This window comes from Lissotriton helveticus, chromosome 2_1 (assembly GCF_964261635.1).
Source record: "Lissotriton helveticus chromosome 2_1, aLisHel1.1, whole genome shotgun sequence".
Classification (NCBI taxonomy): Eukaryota; Metazoa; Chordata; class Amphibia; order Caudata; family Salamandridae; genus Lissotriton; species Lissotriton helveticus.
Genome location: NC_136059.1, coordinates 704,519,300 through 704,543,286, shown reverse-complemented (window position 1 = coordinate 704,543,286; position 23,987 = coordinate 704,519,300). Strand labels below are relative to the sequence as shown.

At 45.3% G+C, this 23,987-nt stretch overlaps 1 protein-coding gene across 24 annotated transcripts in view; it reads right to left on the bottom strand.

The window, feature by feature from the left end:
• CAST (calpastatin) overlaps window positions 1–23,987 on the bottom strand; it is a 685,784-nt gene that overhangs the window by 68,070 nt on the left and 593,727 nt on the right. For all 24 annotated transcript variants that reach the window (XM_078675414.1, XM_078675406.1, XM_078675407.1 and 21 more), the window contains 5 exons: window positions 18,599–18,682; window positions 13,803–13,850; window positions 13,477–13,569; window positions 12,805–12,897; window positions 784–885 (listed from right to left, as the gene is read on the bottom strand). In XM_078675414.1, coding sequence (XP_078531540.1) covers window positions 784–885; window positions 12,805–12,897; window positions 13,477–13,569; window positions 13,803–13,850; window positions 18,599–18,682 — 420 coding nt within the window. The remainder of the gene's footprint in view (window positions 1–783; window positions 886–12,804; window positions 12,898–13,476; window positions 13,570–13,802; window positions 13,851–18,598; window positions 18,683–23,987) is intronic.

Sequence of the window (23,987 nt, the reverse complement as noted above, 5' to 3'; positions counted from 1 at the left end):
AGCAGCCGCAACAAAGAAGGGAGAATACTGCATGTGGGGGGGTCTTATAGACTACTAGAATGTTATTAAAGTTCTATATTCTTCAATTGTTGCTGCTGTAAACTGGCAATGAAGGAGATTTGCATTATATTAGCCTCAGTGTCATGCCATAAAATCCTGCTCTTCTTTAGGAAATCCAAATGTAAACGCAAACAGCTATCCCATAACTGTTAACATCACTAGGTGATGTTTAGGTCTGTATCAGACTCTTTATAAATTGCATTATTCACTCACTAATTCATGCTACTTTACTTTAATGCGCTTCAGTGTATCAGTGAGCAGGAACGTCTAGGTCCATAGAGCTTCAGCCTCAAAATTATATTACTTTCAACCGCAAACCACCAATAAATGCCAGTTAAATGCCCTGCTAATAGTGTAAGTCATATATGTGACATACCATTAATCATATGAACGTTCCCAACTAAATAAATGAGTGCTGAAATAGTAGGGATAGATGAGAAAGGACAATCACAAATTACAATTCTAAAATGGTGGAGGCTACGAGTTGTCAAACCTTTCACAGTCTCAATAGTTTTTATCCCATATTCTGGTTGCATAGAATTTCATTTAGCGATACCTAGGACCTGGAAAGTGGAAATGCAGTAACCTAGTCCACCAAACCCCAGTCATTGACTGAATCTTGTTGGGAGTTTCTACCCTGACACATCTTTAGCTTGGTAATAAATCTGTATCATACAATCCACTGTCCTGTGGTTATTTGTTTCAGAAATCCTTTTTGATTACCTTTACTTTATCCACCATGGGCTTGTTTTCTTCAGGATCCGGCTCTCTTGTGCCCAGTGTGTCCGACAAGAGATCAAAGGCATCATCTGGAATCTGCACATCCTGGAAAATTTAATTGAACAATTAGGTATACCTTTGTATTAAATAGTCATTATTACAAAACAAATTTCTGGAGACCATAGCCAGTTAAGAAACACTCATATTCTGTGGAAGGAATGCAGAACACACTTGATTTCTCAAGTTGAGATATTTCAGTTGTTATTAAGTGCAAAGAATAAAAAAGCAAGATAAAGATCAGGCAATAGAACCAACAAAATGTCTATAATTAAAAACCTCTGCTTCAAGATTTTTAATCGGGGAAGTATCGTAGTCATATTGTATTTTTGTGTAAGGACCTGTGCTCTAATGTTTCACACCTTTGTTAATACAAATGGAAAATAGTTTACAAAATGTCACACCTGAACACATTTGTCAAGAACTGTCAGTTTTTTGCTCATCCTGCATACACATCCTACTGTCTTTATTCATTTTTGTACTCTTATATTGTTCTCCTATCACTAATATAACTTGAAAAACTATATTGTTTTTACACCATTTGCTCTCACGTTATTTCTACTATGGCCCTCACTACAAGTGGCCCTGGAAATGGGCGTTTCCTCATCGTTACTGTTACCAATACTGGGGGTAGCAGTAACTTTGTAAGTAGGGAATGCTTGTTTACCTTTAGGGTCCACTAAGAAATGAGAAATTCCTGGTGGAATACGTAATTCTAGGTCTAACTGCCTTGTTAATTTCTAATTTTAGCCTGAACCTTTGCAGGTGTTTCCATGGATCTCATAATTCCGATGCCTATGGTTCCAGCAGTTACTGGCCCTTTCAGAAATAAGCTGCTACTCGTAATGTGGACCAGAATGTCTTCCACGTATCCTTTCTATGTTGAAATACACTTTTTGTCAACATCCTTCTGCACAACTTTGTGATTCTAATAGAGTAAAATTATTGCTCCTATCACTTACACCACATCCTTTCGGTATCAAGTAAATTTGTAACTCTGGAAACGTGTTACTCGCTATTGTCATTACCTCACTCACTGTAAGGATAGGAGCAAAGACGGAGAGTTACTACAAAACTGGACCCTGATGGGAAACGGCCACTACAACGCGGCCGTTTCAACGAAAAGCTTAACCACGCATGCATTACAACGCATGCGTGGTTACAACGAAAACCTTTACCACGCATACGTTTACTACGAGGTACGTAGTAAAGGCATGTGTGGGAAAGGGTACAATTAAAAAATGGGGGATGAGGGGGGGTTTCCCCCCCTCAAAAAAAAACCCCACTAACCTTAATTAGAGAAGTGCAGGGAATCGGCATCGTAGAGGAAGGAAATAGCCGTTTTTTTTTATTACGTAACAAGTCACCACGGAAAAAACGTGGAGAAGGTTATGCGTGAAAATAGTATTCCGTTGTAACGCATGCGTGGTAAAGGCATGCGTTACAACAGAGTTCGTTGTAATAACATATAACCGACCCTGATTAAAGGGGTATCAGGGACAGTGACCTCCGTATTTTGTAGGGTGGCTCTTAGTGGGAGTATAGGAGGCCACTGCCAACAGTTACAAAACCTATAGTACAGACCGCAGGGGCATGCCGTAAGCATGCACATATATTTATCATACACAGAAATGAAAAAGCTTTAGCATGGTGGAGGAAACAGGCTTGCTTACTTGAGAAATAAAAATTGTCAGATTCTGGGAGACAGAGACAACCCATATTGTGTAAACACACCAGAATGCCATTGCCAGACCATGAGGTGGATGAGGTGAGGCTTAAGATTTAGTAGGAGGTATGGTCACCAGAAATAAGGACGAACAGTATAGGAGGAAGGAGGGCAGAGGGAGTTAGGGTTTGATGGTTGAAAGGGAGAGGCAGAGCCTGGGTCTACAAAGAGTCAAATCACTGACAGTAGAGCTGGAGACCAGCTGGAATGCTGGTTCTTATTTGGTACAAAAAAACAGGCATTTGCAATGCAATAGGTCTCGCATTTGTCAGAGGTAGAGCTATTGGCGTTGTAAATGATAATATTTTTTACCCATGTGCTTTGGTTTAGAGTGTAGTGGATGTAGGTGGTGTGGAGTGGAATTGTGTGGGTGGAATTGGTATTGTTAGTTTTGGAATTCTATGTGGTAGAATTGTGTGGTATGGAGTGGTTTAGTGTAGTGGAATTATGTGGTATGGTGTGCAGTGGTTTATTGTGGATAGTAAAGATGGGCACTGAGTGCACTGGTATTATGTGGAGTAGAATTGTGCATTATGGAGTGTAATTATTTGGAATGGCATTTTGTGTTCGGGAGTGGTATGTAGAGGAGTTTAATTATGTAGTGTGCTTTCTTGTGGCATGATGTGGAATTCTGTGGTATGGATTGAAAGTATGTGGTGTGTTGTGTAATTATGTTGTTGAGTTGAATGATGTGGTTTGCTGTTGATTTATGTGGTGTGGAATGGAAATGTGAAGAGTTGAATTGTGTGGTGTGGAAGTGTGTAGCTTTGAGTGAAATTATGCTGATTGTATAGGGAGGAGAAGGGGGATGGAGCGCGTAGTGGTGAGGGAATAAGTGCTAGAGATGAGAGGGGAAGGGTGATGGTGAAGCGTTGAGAAATAGAAATGATGCAGATTGCAGAAGGTGGGGGCAAAAAAATAGAAGAAAGGTGGAATCTGTAAGAAGACTGGTGGAGTTAGAGGGGGAGGGAGTGGGAGAGGCGAAGGTAAGAGAAAGGTGGGAGATGATGGAGAGACCCTGTAGTAGGACGTGGACATGGGACGGTGACCGAAGGAGGACGAGGAGGAAGAGAGGACAATGGAACTGGGAGACAGATAAAAAGTTAAGAAATATGTCAAAGTAGAAGGCAGAGACCTAGGTGCGAGAATGAGGGAATGTGGAAAGTATGCAGAGGACGGTGGAAGAGTGGAGGTGGGAGAGAACCAGGGAATAAAAGTGGAGCAGAGGGAAACTAGGAAATAGGGGTAATGGCCAGAGTGAAAGTGAGATCAAGCAGTGGAGGTTAACTCTTTATATTTTTTTATGGGCGATTTGTTGTCCCTGTTGTCTGTGCGCGGAGTAAGTCACTAAGGAACGTGCATGAGAAGGAACGATAGGGGAGAGCGAGGTAAGGAAGAGAGGGGTAAAGTTAGTGGTGAGAAAGTGAACTGGTGAAGCTGAAGTGGGTGGAAGAATGATTGGTGCAGGTGGAGAACCAGAGAGATGAGGGTGAGAGAACGAGTGGCAGAAGTCAGAGCAAAACTGTAAGGGTGGGGGAAGTATTAGACAAGATTGAGAAAGGAACTGGAACGGAAGCAGCGCTTAAAAGTAGAGCGGCGCCGAGTGCATGTGCATCTCTGAATATATGTTCTCCGTGGTGAGTACAGAGCTGGGCAACCGTGTGCATCCACGGCATGAAGTGGAGACCTAGTGTAGGCTGCCTGCCCACCACATAGTTCAGTGTTCGCATCAAATTGTTACCTAACCCACAGTATACGCAGGGCAGCAAGCAGAAAGGAGCACATTATGTATGTGTAACACTGGGCACAAGTATAAGCCTGGCACAGCATATGGGCTCAATATGCCCAGATGGATAGCATGCACGGCAGAGAATAGGCACAACCCTCAGGGTGACGTTCTCAGGGTCACCAAAGCGCCATCACATCAGGGGCTGGCAGTGTGTAGAGAGAGGCAGGCGACTCAACCACAAGGAAAAATATCTCCCGCACACCATCATTCACCTTTATATAAAACTTTCAAAAAATAAAATCATCTGCAAATCTACTGTTCTTCGGCAGGGACCCATGCGCATCTCTGCCAAACCACATCAGTCCTGGTCTGCAGCACACTGCTGTTCCAGCACTGGATTCCGAACAGGGCTCTTCCAATGCACCTCATTCCTCACCAACACAACGCTGCAACTCCAGCAGTTAGAGCTGCGCGAGGGCCTTTGCCGGGTCACCGCAATTTGGCCGTAGACTGGCCCCGGCTGCATGCTTTGAGCTACAAGAAACACCCCTCACAAAAAAAAACTAAACCAGTGGGGAAGCACATCTTACAGGGGGTTGGTGGAGGCATTACTCACACACCAGATGTCACACAGCAGGCTGCAGAATCTGACGCCACCGTGCCTCACTCTAGTTCACAAGCAGGTTAGCACTTCACGTCAGAGCTCTGCATAGTACTGCACTTATTCACTGAATACTGGATTCACCCACGCAACTGCATCACGCAGCGCACTCTGGAGGAAAATCATGTCACAGTGCATCACTAGAAAGCGTGTGCATACAGGCACGCACTGCACAGCCAGGGCCTACCACAAGCCTCTGCAGCAGCGTAAGGGTGGGGACCCTCCAGGGGAGGAACGGGGGAGCTTTCAGCCCAAGATCAATGAATATCTGTCAGTTACGGGAGACTCAGTGGCCCCTCGCCACATTCTGCAGAGGGTGAGGGCCTCATTTTACCCTACATCGCTCTGCAGAGCACTGCGCCGATGATAGTAGGAACCACCCCATGTTACGGAATGAATATGCTACTTACCAGTATGCATCTGTTCTTGGCATGTAGGGCTGCTAACATTCATATCTTTTGCATTAGATCGCCGCCTAGTGGTGGGTCCGGATGATCGCACATTGTTGTCCTGGAAGAGTCTTCGAAGTATCCTGAGATAGGTGGCTCCTCCCCTGGACTGCAGTGCGCATGGGCATCTGCTCCATCCCCAGATTGTTTTTAGCCATTGTGGCAGAGATGGAGTGTAAAGTGTAAAGGATGTCCATGCTAATGATTGAATGCAAGAGTATGTCTGCAGCTGCGACAGGCACCGGGGAGGAGGGTGGGCGATATGAATGTTAGCAGCCCTACATGCCAAGAACAGATGCATACTGGTAAGTAGCATATTCAGTTCGAGGCATGTGGGCTGCTAAATTCATATCTTTTGCATAGAATATATAGCAGTCCCTCCATTAGCGGCGGTCGCCTGTGCCAGCTGCAGAAACCTGAAAAAGTGTTTTGAGAACAGCCTGCCCAACAGCTGCCTGCTGTTTGGAATGCACATCAACACAGTAGTGTTTTGTAAAGGTATGTGGTGTAACCCATGTGGCTGCTCTACAAATGTCCTCTAAAGGAATGTTCCCCAGGAAAGCCATGGATGCCCCCAATTTGCGTGTGGAGTGCGCCCTTGGGGGTATTGTTAAGGTGCGTTTAGCCTTTTGATAGCAGATCTGGATGCACTTAACAATCCATCTGGCTATTCCTGCTTTGGAAATAGGGTTGCCCTTGTGCTGTGGCGAGAAGGCAACAAAAAGTTGTTTTGTTTTCCTTAAGTGTTGTGTTCTGCCAATATAGTACATCAACGCCCTCCTAACATCCAAAGTATGAAGCATTCTTTCCGCCACCGTCTGTGGGTTTTGGAAGAATGCAGGCAAGTCAATAGTTTGGTTGAGATGAAACTGTGACACCACCTTCGGAAGGAATTTGGGGTTAGTACGTAGTACCACCCTATTTGGATGAATTTGTATGAATGGCTCTTGGATTGTGAGCGCTTGCAGCTCACTGACACGTCTCAGCGACGTAATAGCAATAAGGAAAGCTACTTTCCACGTTAGGAACTGGAGTTCACACGAGTGTAGTGGCTCAAAAGGTGGTCCCATCAGCCTGGTGAGGACCACATTGAGGTTCCACACCGGAGCTGGCGGTGTTCTTGGGGGAATGACTCGTTTCAGACCTTCAAGGAAGGCCTTAATGGCAGGCACTCTGAAGACAGAGAGATGTTGTCTGTTCTGGAGATAAGCTGCTATGGCGGATAGATGTATCCGAATGGAAGTGTAGGCTAGATTGCACTTGTAAAGATGTAACAGATAGCAAATGATGTTAGGGATAGATGCATCTAGCGGGTTTATGTTATTAGCTGTACAGTGAATGACGAAACGCTTCCATTTTGCAGCATAGCATGCTCTGGTAGTCGGCTTTCTTGCCTCCTTGATGATGTCCATGCATTCTGGAGGTAGGTGAAGGTAGCCAAACTCTAGGACTTCAGGAGCCAGATCGCCAGGTTGAGCTGTTGCGGATCTGGATGCTGAATGTCTCCATGGTTCTGCGTCAAAAGCCTGGGCGTGAGGCGCAGCCTTTGATGCGGCACCACCGAGAGTTCCAGAAACGTGGTGTACCATGCTTGGCGTGCCCACGTTGGAGCAACTAGGATGAGTGTCGTCGAGTGCTGCCTTAGTTTCCTTGCCACCAGCGGTATTAGAGGGGCTGGTGGAAAAGCGTACGCAAATTTGCCTGACCAGTTCATCCATATCGCATTCCCCTGCGACTGTGGGTGAGGGAACCTGGCGGCAAAGTGTTGCCATTTTGCGTTTTCGTTTGTGGCAAACAGGTCTATCTCCGGATGACCCCACTGCTGGAAGTACGGGCGGAGTACTGATGGGTGTAACTCCCACTCGTGCATTTGATGGCTGTATCTGCTGAGCAGATCCGCCATCTGATTGTCCTTGCCCGGGAGGTGTTCTGCCATTAGGAAAATGTTCCTCTGAATGGCCCACTTCCACATGCTCTGAGCCAGATGAGACAGCTGTGGCGAGTGGGTGCCTCCCTGCTTTTGAATGTAGTACATCGCTGTCATGTTGTCCGTCCGGACTAACACTACCTTGTTGCACAGATGTACATTGAAGGACTTGAGCGCCATGAAGATTGCCATCAGTTCCAGATAGTTGATGTGCATCTTCTGTTGCTGCGTCGTCCATAGTCCCTGCACTGTGTAAGTGAGCAGATGAGCTCCCCATCCTTGGAGAGATGCGTCCGTTGCCAGGATAATCTGTGGCACTGGCTCTTGGAACAGTCGGCCCTTGCAAAGGTTGTGTGGATTCCACCAATGCAGAGAGTCGTACGCCCGACTGGTAACCAACACTAGGTCTGTCAATTGTCCCTGAGCCTGTGTCCACTGATTTGCTAAGCACTCCTGGAGCGGACGCATATGTAAACGTGCGTGAGGGACTATGAAGATGCAGGAGGCCATCATGCCAATCAACTGCATGAACACTCTCGCTGGAAGCGAGTGTTGTGGTCTGAACTTTTGGATTAGAGACTGCATGCTGTCTATCCTGACCTGGTTTGGCTGAGCCATGGCCGTCAGGGTTTTGATCGTCGCGCCCAGTAACTGCCGGACATGTGCCGGCTGAAGGTGCGACTTTGGGTAGTTCAACGAGAAGCCCAGATTGTGAAGGAGGTGAATGGTAGTCGACATGTCCGCGGCGCACTGTTGTTCCGACTTGGCTTGAACGAGCCAGTCGTCTAGGTAGGGGTAGACATGGATGTTCTGCCTCCTGAGGTGCGCCGCTACCGTCGCCAGACACTTGGTAAACACTCTTGGGGCTGTGGTCACTCCGAAGGGTAGGACTTTGAACTGATAATGCCTGCCTTGGATAGTGAACCTGAGGTATTTTCTGTGGGACGGGTGTAGTGGTATGTGGAAATAAGCATCCTTGAGGTCTAAGGTTGCTAAGAAGTCCCCTTGGTTTAACAAGGGAAGAATCTGTTGCAGTGTAAGCATATGGAAATGTTCTGACAGTATATACAGGTTGAGGGGACGCAGATCCAGAATGGGTCTGAGAGATCCGTCCTTCTTTGGAATAAGGAAGTACAGGGAATATACTCCTGTGCCTTCCTCCTCCACTGGCACGAGCTCGATTGCGCCTTTTTGCAGCATCACCACTACTTCTTGCTGCAATAAGTGCAAGTGCTCTGCGGACATAGGCCGTTGTCTTGGTGGAATGTTGGGTGGAGTGGACTTTAACTCTAGACAATAACCGTACTGGACAAGTTGTCGTACCCACCTGTCTGTGGTGATGTTTGTCCAGACTGGCAGGAACTGCTGAAGTCTCCCCCCGACAGGTGTTAAATGGTCGGGGGGCAGTGACAGAGAGTCACTGTTTGTTTGGGGCAGAGGAACGGGTGTTGTTGTTCCCTCTGCCACGTCCTCTGGTGCTGTTTCCTCGATAACCCCCTTTATTCTGCTTGGGGTACGAGGACTGTGCCCCACCTCTAGTGAACTGAGATTGTTGACCCATCTGTCCTCGGGTGTTTCCACGTGCACCTGAGCGACGAAAAGTGTTGCCCCGGAATTGTTGTGACTGAAGGGCCCCCATAGACTTAGCTGTTTCGTTGTCTTTCTTAATCTTTTCGAGGGTGGTGTCAACGTCAGGACCAAACAGTCTATCAGGATTGAAGGGCTGGTTGAGTATGGTCGTTTGAATATCTGGTTTAAACCCTGATATGCGTAGCCACGCTTGTCGTCTCAGCATGACGCTAGTGTTAATAGCCCTAGCTGCTGTGTCTGCGGCATCAAGTGCACACTTTATGGCTGCGTTGGAGATGAGTTTTCCCTCTTCTATAAGCAGTTTTGTAGCCTCTTGAAACTGCGGAGGCAGGTGTTGCAAGACTTGCTCTAGGGTGTCATAATGCGCCCTATCATAACGTGCCAATAGCGCCTGTGTGTTAGCAATACGCCAGAAATTGGCAGCCTGCGCAGCTACCCTTTTGCCCCCTGCCTCAAGCACTTTAGACTCCTTGTCTGGGGGAGGAGCTTCACCCGTTGTCTGGGAGTTGGCCAGTTTGCGGGCATTTGCGACCACAAGAGAGTCCAGTGGCAACTGCCCCCGAATGTATGCAGGGTCTGCAGGTGCCGGTTTGTATTTCTTTTCGATGCGTGGATTGACCACCCTTGCCCTGGTAGGCTCTTTAAAGATTTCCGCAACATGCTTAAGGACACCTTTGAGCATAGGAAGTGTCTTGACTGTCCTTTCAGAGACTGAAAAAGGCTCAAACAGAAAATCTTCTTCCACTGGGTCAGCATGCATGTCCACATCATGATTAGCAGCTGCCCGTTCAATGAGTGCATGAAATCCTGCAGAGTCTTCTGTGGGGGATGCACGTACACTGAAAGTCTGTGGGTCTTGTCCCATATTCTGGATTCCCTGATCACCCACGTCGTCATAGGAATCCTGGTGTGCATCGGGGTCATTGATGGGGAAAGTGTACTGGTCATCTTGTCCATATTCCTCTCCCTCAGAGTGGTCGGGGGAAGGGGTCGGACTCCTTCTAGGAGGAGGCTGGATAGGCTCAATCAGGGCTGGAGCGTCCTGCACAGGCCTTTTCTTCTTCAGTGGAATAATATAGGAGTCCACTGGTTGGGAAGTGATCTTCCTCTTGTAAAGGCTCAACTTGCCTGTGTCAGCGTCGATAAAACGCTCTGAATTGTCTCCTGAGTCGAGATGTTGACCTAATACTCCAGCAGACGTGGACGAGTCCGATGTCTTTGGCGCCGTCTTGGGCGCAAAGGCCTTTGGTGCTTCCTTCGGCGGCAGAATGAAGAGAAGTTTTCCAGCCGGCTTTGCCGGCATGTCCATCGGCTTCTGGGACGACGGCGCCGGAGCCGACGTCGCAGAGTCTTTATCCCGAATTCTTTGGAGTGAAGTGGCGATGAGGGATGCGTCACTCACAGCGGCACTTGGCGCCGACGAGGAGGCCTTCACTTTGCCTCCGGTTTCGACGGCCTGTAGGCCCTTTTGAGTTTTAGCCGTCGATGCTGCAGCCGTAGACACAGAGTCCTTGGACCGATGTGTTGAGCCTCCGCTCTTCGATCCATGTGATTTTGCAGCCTCCGTCGGTACCGTAGTCTTGACACCGACTTTTGTGGACTTCGACGGCGTTGCCCCGGTCGAGGCCGCCCGGGCGACCTTCTTAGAGGATGCCTCCTCCGCAGACTGCTTCGGCACTGTCGAATCGATAGGTTTCTTCGACTTCTGTTGACCGGAGGTCGAAGGAGTCGACGAGGTAGCAGGCTTTGGCGTTTTTGCTGGAGCGACCGCCATCTTAGGTGCACTCGAATCCGTTAGTTTCGGTTTCGTTTTCGGGTCGGCCATTTTAGGCGTCGTCGATACCGATGGTTTCAGTTTCGGTTTCGATACGGGCTGCGTGGCAAGTATGTCCGTGGCCGGGCCTGAAGGCGGGGCCGTGGCTTGCGGTGCAGGGTCTTGGGTAAGGCCGAGTGGCGATCCCGTGACCCGAGCCTGATCCTCGTAACTCTCGGGGCATAGCTCATCCCCTGAGCTATCTTCCGCGGTCCCATAAACTTCTTCGACGTCCCCTACCTCGTGGACGTATTCAAGGCCTTGATCTACGACTCCGTCGTCTTTTCCGGATCTGCCTCGACCTCCGTCGCGGGTGGTGAGATTTGAAGATGATGGCTTAGGCCCTCTTCTTCCTGGTCGCCGAAGATGTTATCTGGAGCCGGGGCCGCCTGTCTGGCCTCAAGGCGCACCGCGCGCCGGAGCTTGAGCGTCTTCTTCGACCTGAATCTGGAGCAGGCCATGCAATTGTCCTCGTTATGGTCTGGCGACAGGCATTTGTTGCAGACCGGGTGCACGTCGATATGTGGGTATTTGGACCCACAGACGGGACAGTATTTAAACGGGCTCCGCTCCATGTTGAAAAGTTTCGGTCGTGTTGCGAAGAGAAGGCCCCGGTGTCCGAAGAGTAACTCGACTCCGCAGATTCCGACTGAAAGAGACGGAAGAACTCGAGACCGTACGCAAAACAATACCGACGTAAAGAAACGACGGCCTTTTGGCCTTAAAGAAGCTATTTTTTCTCGGTTCCGACAGAGAGACGTCGAGACCGCATCCGAACCCAATGGCGGAAAAAAACAATCTGGGGATGGAGCCGATGCCCATGCGCACTGTAGTCCAGGGGAGGAGCCACCTATCTCAGGATACTTCGAAGACTCTTCCAGGACAACAATGTGCGATCATCCAGACCCAACACTAGGCGGCGATCTAATGCAAAAGATATGAATTTAGCAGCCCACATGCCTCGAACACCTCAACTATTTGAAACGTCCCCCTTGAATGCGCTGCCACACAAATGGCCGGTAGCACTGTGCTATGTGTGCTAAATAGCAATAAGAATTGAGCCTTCTGCACTCATCTGACTGCGCTAAAAGGCCTCCGTAGAGCAACTCCAGAAACAAGGCACGCGGCCGCTAATGTTAAAGTGCGATGTGCTGTATTTGTGAAAGTAAAAGCGGATGAGCAAGAGGAAGAGACAACAATCCTCTCAGAGAAGGGGGCTCAAGTGTGAGACAAGGACACAACGTGAAGAGACGCAGTGCGCATACGCTGCAACGTTAGTCGACTGGGTGGGGCCTAAGGGAGACAGGGCAGTTACCAACCCCACTTCCAAAGAAACCGGACAGAAAACCAACGACAATAGATCTCGCCAAGGCGAGCAGCGCAAGCGCTGTAACGCCGGCGAGACCTATTAAGTGCAAAGGCCCCAAGGCTTTCTTAGGATCCAGCATCTGAGCTGCCAAATGCCAGGCAAAGCTCAATACCAAAGCTGCATAGCCTTGATTTCACCTCATGCCTCTTTATGCCAGCACCAGACAGTTGCTGTCTCTAAGACGTCCCTCTTGCAGTTCTTTTTAATATCTGTGTTCTCTTTGATATTTGTTTCCTGTTTATCTCCTGCCCTTCCTCTCCTAGTCTGATGATGTTAAAAACGAGTGTTGCGCTCCCCACTTGTGATCACCGTCACAAATTAAGTAAGCACTGTTACAGACTGAGAACTTGGTTCGTGGTCAGAGTTATCAAAGCATTTGAATAATTCTGTACCTGTTTTATACCCAATTTATTTAAGCGGATTCTATGAGGTGCAGCATAAATACTCTTAGCTGCACAGCAGGCAGTGTATCATGTTAAGTGTGCAAAATTCATCAGTCAGGTGTCCAACGAGCAGACAAAATGAGAGACTGCCATCCAAAAGCACGACTAGTATGCAGCTACATTCAGAAAATGTAAATTTTAAAGCCTTAATTTGTCCCATAAATGTGCCAGACAGAGAATTTAGTTTTGTAAAAAAAACACTCAAGTTCCAATGTGGTATTCGCATCAATGTTTGATTTATTCAGTTTTTTTCCACTTACTGAATCAGCAGGAGCTGGAGCGCCAGCATGCACCGCAGAGGCGGACGAGCAGGAGACAATTTCTTCAGCACTTACAGACTTTTTATCATCCTTCTGAAAAATAAAACAAATGAAGTGCGAAATTAGAGTACCATTTCAGCACAACGTACAGCTGATGTTTATTTCCACAGTTTCACTTTACTTACAAAACTTGCTTTGTGAGAAACACAAGGGAATAATCGGAACGAAATTCTACGGAACAAGTCTGGTTTATTAAAGAAATTTGAACCACAACTGCTAAAAATATGAGATCTAGGGCAACATGGAATATAAAGCACTGTTCTAAATCTGTATATGTTAATGGCAAAACTCTGATTACAAGCAGTTAGCTATTAATACATCTGCCAGTCAGTGTCTCTCAAGTGCATGAGTCCATAGTAGCAAACTCATCTTTGTTTCTAATACCTACAGGATCTCTTAAGTGAAAAGCATGAGAAACTGTAGTATGTTGTGAGTGTTAATTACAAAGTCTGACTTTCTGAATAGAGTGCTGTAGATAAGATCTGGCAAGAAAGAGTCAACTTGGTGTTTAGCATGGAAAATCACAAGATCACGCAAAAAAATCACAAACCTAAAGCCACTGAGACCCGAAGTAAAGATCAGTCACAGAAATGAAAGAATGTAATCACTGACCTTGGCTGAAGACAATGGTGCTGACTGTTTTGCTGAAGGGGAGGTGACAAAGTCACCAGATAAGGCGTCGAGAAGCTCATCGTCACTCATTGCCTAGGCGAGACACAGAAAAGAACACAGCATTTCAGCATTTTCCAAGACAATTTGTTTTGGGCCAGTAGATGATGGAACACATGCTAAACTATGTTATAGGCAGGCTTGCAGAAAATATTCACAATGGGTTACAGAGTAGAGTCTGAAGTAAATGCATTTATCTAGGAATAAAACTAAGGCTGACTTAAAAGCACACTATTCACATATTCTACCCATAGCAGATTTTCATTCACCTTGGGTTTTGCTTCTGGCTTTGGTAACATTGGTTTGCCGTCTTTATCCTGTGGGCAAAACAGAGTGGCGTGTTCAGCGTTTTGAATTCAATGAGAGATCGACATATTAACAATATTGCTTAAACTGCGAAGTAAGAAATTGCGACTAGTGAGAGAAAGTTCTAAAATATTTTGCCTTTTACACTAACAGTAGCTCTTCCAGTAGTAAGGACAGAATAAAAGAAATAGCACACAAGGAAAAGTTCTGAAACATACAGAGATGAGCAAATAAACTCAGATTCCACGTCCTTACATACTCCTTAAAGAAAGAGGTCACCTCTTGCATCCAAGAGATACCCTTGCCAAATGAGGGGAAATGCTATTCTGCAGGCCCCAAAGCCCTCAAAATAAATCCACACTGCAAAAGTATTCAATATTGCAAAAAATAAAGTTGTTAGACATGTTTGGGAGTTATTTTCTGATTCGAATTATATGTGCATATTAACATGAATCTATTGAAATTGAATCAAAAACACAGACGTTTAGAAATACATTTTTCTGGTTTATGCATGACTATGCTTCAACTAGTCTTTGTCTCTAGTTTGATTAAGATGGCTGCTATCTCATAACAATTATTGTGTGCTTGTTATTATCATTTTGACACCGCACACATCATAATGTGCACTCTTTGTTTTGCAATGATATACTGTTCTCAAAGACGTACAGAGGAAGCCTTTGCTATATCCAAGTCTCTTCCTGCTTGCACGCTGTGGGAGTCTTTCCATTGTTCTCTGATGACATTTGATCAGAAAGAGTTCAACAGAGTCTTATAGGGGGGTGTGCTAACATAGTGGGTTTATATGATGTTTTATAATACTGTACTGTAATTGAAATTATACATTTGCTCATCCGATGCTGGCTACATAGTTCTTCATTACTTTCTATGGTGAAATTCATTATAAAAGACCCCTGAATTTGGGGGTGAGCCAGGCTCTTTTTTGAGCCCATTGGGATGCTGCCAGATTTCTTGTTGATTTGTTGCACATTTTTTATGTAGTCTGTTTTCTGGTTTTGCTCATTACTGCATCTATTTCTATTACCGAGAGCCTTCATAGCAATCGAATTTCTATGTCCTATGGTTGATTTATTGAATTGAGCTATATTTTTGTCTTCTGTGTTGTACTTAACTAATAAATGATCATGGTTTTTCCTCAACATGATTCATCTTGAACTCCTTTTTTTGAGTCGGTCCTTTCTTCTTGCTGCATGTATTTTGCAATGTTGTTTTGAAGCTTGTCTTTAGGAGCACATTGCACATCTATTCTTCAGGTCAACACTGTCACCAACCCTGCGCCCACACATGTAAATTATCACACATAACAGGAAGTGTAGCAGATTATATAAGTGGGAAAATGCATGTTGATACTCTTTCACAGTTCTTTTTGGAGCATATTTTGGGACCTGTGATGATCTGTTCCATTTCCTTGAAAAACCAGTGTGATGCGAGACATTTCCCTAGTGGTGACATATGCTTAGATGTCTTCAGTGAGTGCAAGGATATGTGTATTTTATTGGGTCGCTTTTTCACAATAATTTTTTGCAATTGTTTGCAATACCAGCACTTAAATTGTATTCAATCTCTGTTCTATTATTATATTTGCCTAACACTAGCAACAATTATGACATTAAAATCATCTGTAAAGGAGACCCTACATTCATAAACAAAACAGGTTACCCAGATACCGAGTTTTCCAACCAGGGTTCTGTAGACCCCCAGCGTTCTACATACCATCGAGGTTCTGTGCGTTAATGGAATAAATAGATTTTAAACATTGATAATAAGTTGTATCATATAGGGATGATATGTATGGCTCTACAAGAGCCACTAGCATGAATGCCAGGTTCTAAATATGGTAATACACTGCCATGATGAGAACAGTTTTTAATAAAAGCTGTTACCCGAATATGCTAGGCCATGAAGGAATCCCAGGCTACTCTTGGAGAGCTCTTACAGAGCTGGTCAGAGCAGCGCTGGAAAGCAGGGAGCACAACTTCTGCATGGGAGGTTTGTGAATACACAGAAAATGGTGTGGGTGGCAAGAGGCCAGGTAGTTTTCCTTTTTACACTTCGGACAGGAAGGAGAGGCCATGTTGCATATGGCTCCCAGATTACTCCTCTGTCACCGTACAGCAGTTGGAAGCAGGGGCAGATGATTTGGGGTGGAGGGGAGGGACATATATAAGATACCCATCTGTGAAAAACATCCCTGTAATTAGTTGTTACCCTTTGTCGGAATGGAGAAGTCCTCTACATGGTAATGTACGTGCTCCCCTGCCCGGAGTCCCCCAACTGTACTTATGTCTGGATCCCTAATGCTGATTTTTGTTGTCACAGGCAAACGCATATGCATGTGTGCCATGACATAGGCCTGTCTCATGGACTGCGGTCTTGTTGGACCAGGACGGGTGCCCAAAGCGCTACCCTCACAGTGGTAAAAGGCTACTGCCTTTACCAGGCGTTAGGCAACACGAGCATGGTGGTGGCACCATACCGTGTAATAATCTATAGGAGTAAACAGATCCTTTATACCTGTGTCACTGGAGTAAGGCCATAGGCTCCCTCATTTAAAGTTCTGCCGCTTTGTGCTTAACTTACTTATGGCCTCCATTGGTTTGGTGTTTCGGGTTGTGCATTGAGTGTGTAGTGTACATGTGCAGGATGTATGTGGGCCTATGAATGTTACAATATAGGGCTGAGGAAGTATTGTGTGCATGTTATATGCATCTGCTTTGTGTGTGTGCCGGTGAGTGGTACAATACACGAAGGATATAATGCTGTGCAGTGTGTGTATTCTGTATACACATGCTGGGTGTTTGTGAGAATCACCAGGACCAAGTGTGACCTCGTAAGGAAAGTCACCTGAGGAGAAAGGTCACCGTGGAGACCCCTGCAGACTTGCAACATAAGATAGGATCAACGTAAAAGGTTTCGCACTACTCCTTACCTCACCCCAACACACCGTGGGACAGACCAAAGGACTTACCCAGCTTGGAGAGGCCACAAGAAACCTCTTGTCACTGTGAATGCACGACCGCGTGTGCAGAACACAAAGGCTGATTTCAGGCAAGTCGCCCCTGGGGAACTTGCTTACTAGGTAGTGCTTTGGCGCTGGAAGGGTTCTGGCTTAGATGGTCCAGGCCCGGGACACCAGGAGTAAATGGCCTCAATCCCCACGGTTGGGCCCAGCAATATCTGCGTGCACTGTGGCCCTCTGAACGGGGTTCTGACACCCATCTGTAATTCTGTATATGGTAGGCAACAGTAGCGTAGTAACCATTTCATAGGCCCAGGCGCAAGCAAGGAAACTGGACCCTGTGAAGGATGTCGAGAAGTAAAATACAGCAATTATAAGGTTGAATGGGCCCCTCTAGGCTACGGACCCCAGTGTGCCAGCACCTGCTGAACCAGCGGTAGCTATGTCCCTGGTAAGCAATGGAGCACTGCAGAAATCATCATCACAGTCAATATATTCTCTTTTGAGGCTGTGGTGCACGGTGGGGCGAGCTACTGTGGCTCACCATCATAAGGAGCAGAGAGTTGCTTTATAACTGGAATACTGCAGCATTAGTCACCCAATTACGAAGCAGCTCAGCTCAAGTCAACACGCGCACAGCTGAACACAGAGGGAGAAGCAAAGCTCTTAGTCAGGATAAGGTCCATGGTGGCTATCCAGTGGCCTAGCCATGTTCACTGTGGCACAGTTCCAAACATGAGTGAGCCAACCTGCACGGGATGTACCCTGGCCGGGCACGCCAACTGCTACCTCTCAACTGATCTGTTGAGTGTACGTGCCAGTTTAAGGTTAAAGTGAACACATTGCACTGAAAATATTAATTTCATTTTATATGTCACTGCGATGTGAGACATTTCTTGCAAAGTATGTACAGTTCTGTAAAACACGCATTAATATACATTTCGAAACTGAAGATAAACACATGAAATAATACACATGGGATCACCGTTTATCATAATCTGGTATCCAATATGACAATATTTCTGATTAAACCAAGAGCTGCAAACACTGCTGCAATCATCCGGTGGTTGTTTAAAAACTGCCACTACTGAGAAAAGGAAGGACTAGAGCACATTTACACACACTCCTAACATCAGAACTGTACTCCTCGTAATTGTTGCCTTGCTTTAGGAGTAACAAAATTTTTTATGAGTGACACAGTCTCATGGAGTACACAAAGAAATGTACAGTCAAAGATTTCCTTGAGTGCTCCTGGTGCCTCACATATACTCATGAAGACTGTCAACTTGGTGGAGCATTGGCATGAGAGAGTAGAGCCAAAGTATGCTATTGCATAGGTCACTTGTTATTTTTCCCCACAGCGTATATACTTTTCCAACTTCAAGAATATCGTTCCCTTATACCCGTACTATATATGTATTTGTTCCTTATCCTTTCCTACCTTGACAGCACACTCCAGCGTCTTCTGCAGGCTTCGATTTTGATCATATATGATGACAAATAGGAGGTAAGGTGACTAGCAACACCTGCAACCTATGTGGGTGTTCATAGGGATTTCTATGGCCATGCTGATTCTAACCTCCACCCCATTCATTATCATCCCTTTCCTCACTTTGTCATTGTCCTCACACCGACTTACTCATGCGGGGCAGTAGGTGGATTTTGCACACAAGGATGTGAATTTGCATTCACGGTAGTTCACAAAAGCTAACATTATAAATCAGGACCTGCATTTTTTTTGCACAAGTATAGAGCAGGTTGATAAAACAAACAGTGCATCACCTTGACTTCCGTTAACCTATATTCAGGATTGATTGTGTCTTCTCGTTCACCAAGTTTCTCGCCTTTCTCTTGTTTCGTTTTCTCCTGCAATAAAAAAAGGGTAAAAGAATCACTCAGTGTTCACAAACTCAGAGGGGCCATCTTGCAGCTAGATGTCTGCCCGCAAAAAGGGTGCTAGCACATCCCATAAACCATTATCTTAATGGTCTGTTACTCACAAGGTAATAGTACTATCACACTTTTTAATCTGCCTCCCTCTAGCAGCAGTAAGTCCTTCATAAATTTAGTAAGCATAAAGGAAAGAAATATGAAATATTCACGTTTATATCCACACTAACAAAGGCTTGTATGTAATGAATCGTGGTTAGAAGCGACATACATCATTTCTGTGTCTTTTTTGCCCAGAAAATATAGATTGATGTAAGCTAGAGGCAAAGAGTGTTGTGGTCGGTTGTGAGAACGCTTGTTGGAAAATACTCATTTCATTCTTGGGCAACTAGCTTCTCTTCATATGTATTCTCCACGTGGTGGCATTCTTGATTAAAATGCCAAATATTACTAAAAGGAAAGGGATGATACAGGCAAACTACAACTTGACCAATAGTTTCTGCGGCTCAACCTCTCCAAACTGGGTTTCAGTCACGGGGTTGTGGTGAGTGTTATAGTAAATGCCATAAACATCGGCAGGAGAGTTTTGCAATGACTACATAATTGTCATATATTTAATAACTCTTAGGAAGTGAGCAGAGGGGTTTATTCTGCTTAATGCGATAATAGGCATTTGCACACAAACCAGGATTTGTGCAGTAATTACCACACAGTGTAAAAATTGCACTAATTAATTCTCATACAAGGTAAGTACCTACACCTGCAGTGTCTCCTAGGCCCATTTCGCAAAGGAAAAAGATGGACAAATTAAAATTCTAGGAAAATATGCAAAATGTGGTAAGCAGAGCTCAAAAGAACTAAACTGCATAATATGCCTCATTCTGAACCATGAACCACGAAATTTGGAATAGGTGGTGTTTACCAACCTGTAAATACCCCCACACCTGGGTATTTACTGCTTACAGTAATTACCATCCATTTACCCTGTAAGATTGTTTGACGCACTAAGTGGAATTACTCAATGACGAATGAGCCCTGATCCCAAGAACGATGGAAGTAACAACTGCCAGAGTAGTAACAGAGGCCTTGGGGAACAGCTTCTGGCTATCAAAGGTTACAAACAACTGTCAGCACTTCTTTTCGTTTTAGTATAAGACTAGTAACATTTCAGAGCCGCCCGCACATTGATCTTGTGGTGTTTCCTTTCTAAAGATTTCTCTTAAAACAGGAAAAGGGAAAGGTAGAGACATTTCTTTTTTCAAATTATCATCTAACCCAGCCTTCCTCAAAAGAAAGTCTATGCAAAACTCCCAAGGGATGAAAATGTAAATGTAGTAGACAGAGTAATAATGTTTATGTCCACATGGTTCAGTCGCTCAAACAAGCCCTATTAAAGTGCAAGAAGACCTGTTGAAGATCCTAGCCAGAAACCGTTTTTTTTTTACATTAGGTTAACATTTCAAATTTGGTCAGGTGATCTTTAATTACTTACTGAATGAATGAAGAGAAACAATCAGGCTGCTTCCTATGGATACTAACGACAAAGATGCCAAATCTAATTGATCTGCCCTCGAGTGCAAGGATTTGCGATGCAGAGCAATAGAGTAGACATATTCTCTTGACCTTAAAGACAAGCCAGTGCCTTTCACTAGCATCAAATTAAAACAAGCATTTGCAATGCAATAGGTCTCGCATTAGGATAAGTTTGAGCTTTTAGTATTGTAAATGGCATTGGCTATTTTTTTTTGCAGTAGTTACGTTTTGTTTTTATAACGCTGGATGTGGTTTCCTGCTGTTAATGTCTATTGTGATAGCAACTGGGTAAAATAATTAGCAATATTTGCCTGCTATTAACAGGGGAGGCATCTTTCTAGAAAACAAAATAGAGATCAGGGATGTCCTAGCCACAGTGGCGATGTGGGACTTCACCTGTGGGCTGCTACAGTGCTATTTTCAGAGTTGCTGCGGGTCCGCCGTTTTACTGTAAACTGCACCTGAGTGTGAGCATCACTCGCGTTACTATAACCCCAGCTACCCAGCGCACTTTTAAAACAGGTACACAGCGTGCACTATAAATAGAACAGTGATCATTTTTTGAAGAAAAGCTCTTTTTTTCTGAGGACAAACATGAAATACACTTCAGATCCAACAACAGCTATTGAAATGCAGCAGATAGCATGAACTTTTCTTGCAGCTTTGAACAAAAGCCTCCTAAGGTTTGCGGCCAATGTGGAAATTCAGTGCAGTGCTCTGTCTCGTCAAACTTTAAAATGCGTCAGCGCGTCTTTGAGGTATTGTACGGCTGCAAAATGTGATCCGGCAGGACCGTCTGTGAACTGCTCCCTGTACCTTTGAAGAGCAGCAGCCGCATTATTATACAGACATGCATTAGTGTTTGAAAGAGAGGCTTCAAACAGATGCTGTAGTAGCTCATAGTGATGTTGTGGTGCCCCTGAGTGATGTTGTGGTGCCCCTGAGTGATGTTGTGGTGGTGCTGAGTGATGCTGTGGTGATGCGATAGATAGAGTTAGTGTAATAGATAGATAGAGTGAGTGCAATAGATAGATAGAGTGAGTGCAATAGATGGATAGAGGGAGGGCGATAGATAGAGGGAGGGCGATAGATAGAGGGAGGGCGATAGATGGAGGGAGGGCGATAGATAGAGGGAGGGCGATAGATAGAGGGAGGGCGATAGATCGATAGAAAGAGTGAGGGCGATAGATCGATAGAAAGAGTGAGGGCGATAGATCGATAGAAAGAGTGAGGGCGATAGATAGATAGTGTAATTATATGGCTTGTAATTATGTGGCACTGAGTGGTATTTGGAGTGTATGTTGCGTTGAGTGCAGTGTAAATATGTAGCATATAATTATGTGGCACTGAGTGGTATTTGGAGTGTATGTTGCGTTGAGTGCAGTGTAAATATGTAGCATATAATTATGTGGCACTGAGTGGTATTTGGAGTGTATGTTGCATTGAGTGCAGTGTAATTATGTGGCGTGTAATTGTGTGCACTGAGTGGTATTTGGAGTGTATGTTGCATTGAGTGGCGTGTAATTATGTGGTACTGAGTGATATTTGGAGTGTATGTTGCATTGAGTGCAGTGTAATTATGTGGCGTATAATTATGTGGCACTGAGTGGTATTTGGAGTGTATGTTGCATTGAGTGCAGTGTAATTATGTGGCGTGTAATTATGTGGCACTGAGTGGTATTTGGAGTGTATGTTGCATTGAGTGCAGTGTAATTATGTGGCGTGTAATTATGTGGCACTGAGTGGTATTTGGAGTGTATGTTGCATTGAGTGCAGTGTAATTATGTGGCGTGTAATTATGCGGCACTGAGTGGTATTTGGAGCGTATGTTGGGTTGATCGCAGTGTAATTATGTAGCATATAATTATGTGGCACTGAGTGGTATTGTCTGGAGTGTATGTTGTATTCAGTAGAGTGTAATTATGTGGTGTGTAATTATGTGGCACTGAGTGGTATTTGGAGCGTATGTTGCGTTGAGCGCTATGTAATTAGGTAGCATATAATTATGTGGCACTTAGTGGTATTATGAGGAGTGTATGTTGTATTCAGTAGAGTGTAATTGTGTGGAGTGTAATTATGTGGCACTGAGTGGTATTGTTTGAAGTGTATGTTGCATTGTAATTATGTCGCATATAATTATGTGGCACTGAGTTGTATTGTGTGGAGTGTGTGTTGCATTTAGTAGAGTGTAATTATGTGGTGTGTAATTATGTGGCACTGAGTGGTGTTTGGAGTGTATGTTGCGTTGAGCGCAGTGGGAATTATGTAGCATATAATTATGTGGCACTGAGTGGTATCGTTTGGAGTGTATGTTGCATTGAGTGCAGTGTAATTATGTAGCATATAATTATGTGGCAATGAGTTTGTGAGGGTGCAGTGTGTGTGAGGGTGCAGAGTGTGTGAGGGTGCAGTGTGTGTGAGGGTGCAGAGTGAGTGAGGGTGCAGAGTGTGTGAGGGTGCAGAGTGTGTGAGGGTGCAGAGTGTGTGAGGGTGCAGAGTGTGTGAGGGTGCAGAGTGTGTGAGGGTGCAGAGTGTGTGGAGTAAAGTAGTGTGAGGGCGCAGTGTATGTGGCCTAAAATAGTATGTGGGCTCAGTGTGTCTGGCCTAAAGAAGTGTGAGTGCGCAGTGTGTAAGTGCGCATTGTGTGAGTGTGCAGTGTGTGTGGCCTAAAGTAGTGTGAGGGTACAGTGTGTATGTCCTAAAGTAGTGTGAGGGCACAGTGTGCGAGTGCGCAGTGTGCGAGTGCGCAGTGTGTGAGTGTGAAGTGTGTGTGGCCTAAAGTAGGGTGAGGGCACAGTGTGTGAGGGTACAGTGTGTATGTCCTAAAGTAGTGTGAGGGCACAGTGTGCGAGTGCGCAGTGTGCGAGTGCGCAGTGTGTGAGTGCGCAGTGTGTGAGTGTGAAGTGTGTGTGGCCTAAAGTAGGGTGAGGGCACAGTGTGTGAGTGTGCAGCGTGTGTGGCCTAAAGTAGTGTGAGGGCACAGTGTGTGAGTGCGCAGTTTGTGAGTGCGCAGTGTGTGAGTGCGCAGTGTGTGTGGCCTAAAGTAGTGTGAGGGCACAGTGTGTGAGTGTGCAGTGTATGTGACCTAAAGTAGTGTGAGGGCACAGTGTGTGAGTGCGCAGTGTGTGTGGCCTAAAGCAGTGTGCAGTGTGTGAGTGCGCAGTGTGTGTGGCCTAAAGTTCCAATATTTGTCCCCCTCTCGAGAGTGAACCAGTTGATGTTTGTTGCCTGCACAAAGTTGGACTTTCCCAGGATTCCGTTTTTTATTAACTATATCTGAGATTTGTTCGGCTGTGAGCTACCCCTGTTGTTGACATTGCACGTGTAGTTTGTAAACTCACGCACGCTCGATGGGAGATGGTGGCGTGTAAAATTTTATATGTATTAATAAAACAACGAACATGTAGTGAGGCAGCTGCCGACCAGCGAACATGTACTAAAGACCAGGAAATGCCGACTTGAGGTTTGAATACAGGATGAGTAAAAGATCTCTGTTGTGAACTGTGACTGTAGCGCTGAAAACAGTAATTTCCCGTCAAGGCACATTTGAATCAAAGGGGGGCATTTACAAAACCCTGCCTGTTCCCCATGTTGTTGTTTTGTGATATCTTTGTAGTTTAATAAATAGTGTTTTTATTAAATGTACCTCGCCTCACCTTCACAGGTATTTTAACATTCCACTAAGATCGGTTAAGAGTTATTTATGGTTAAACATGATCGTTACTGTTTTACGGAAAAAACGTGTTTT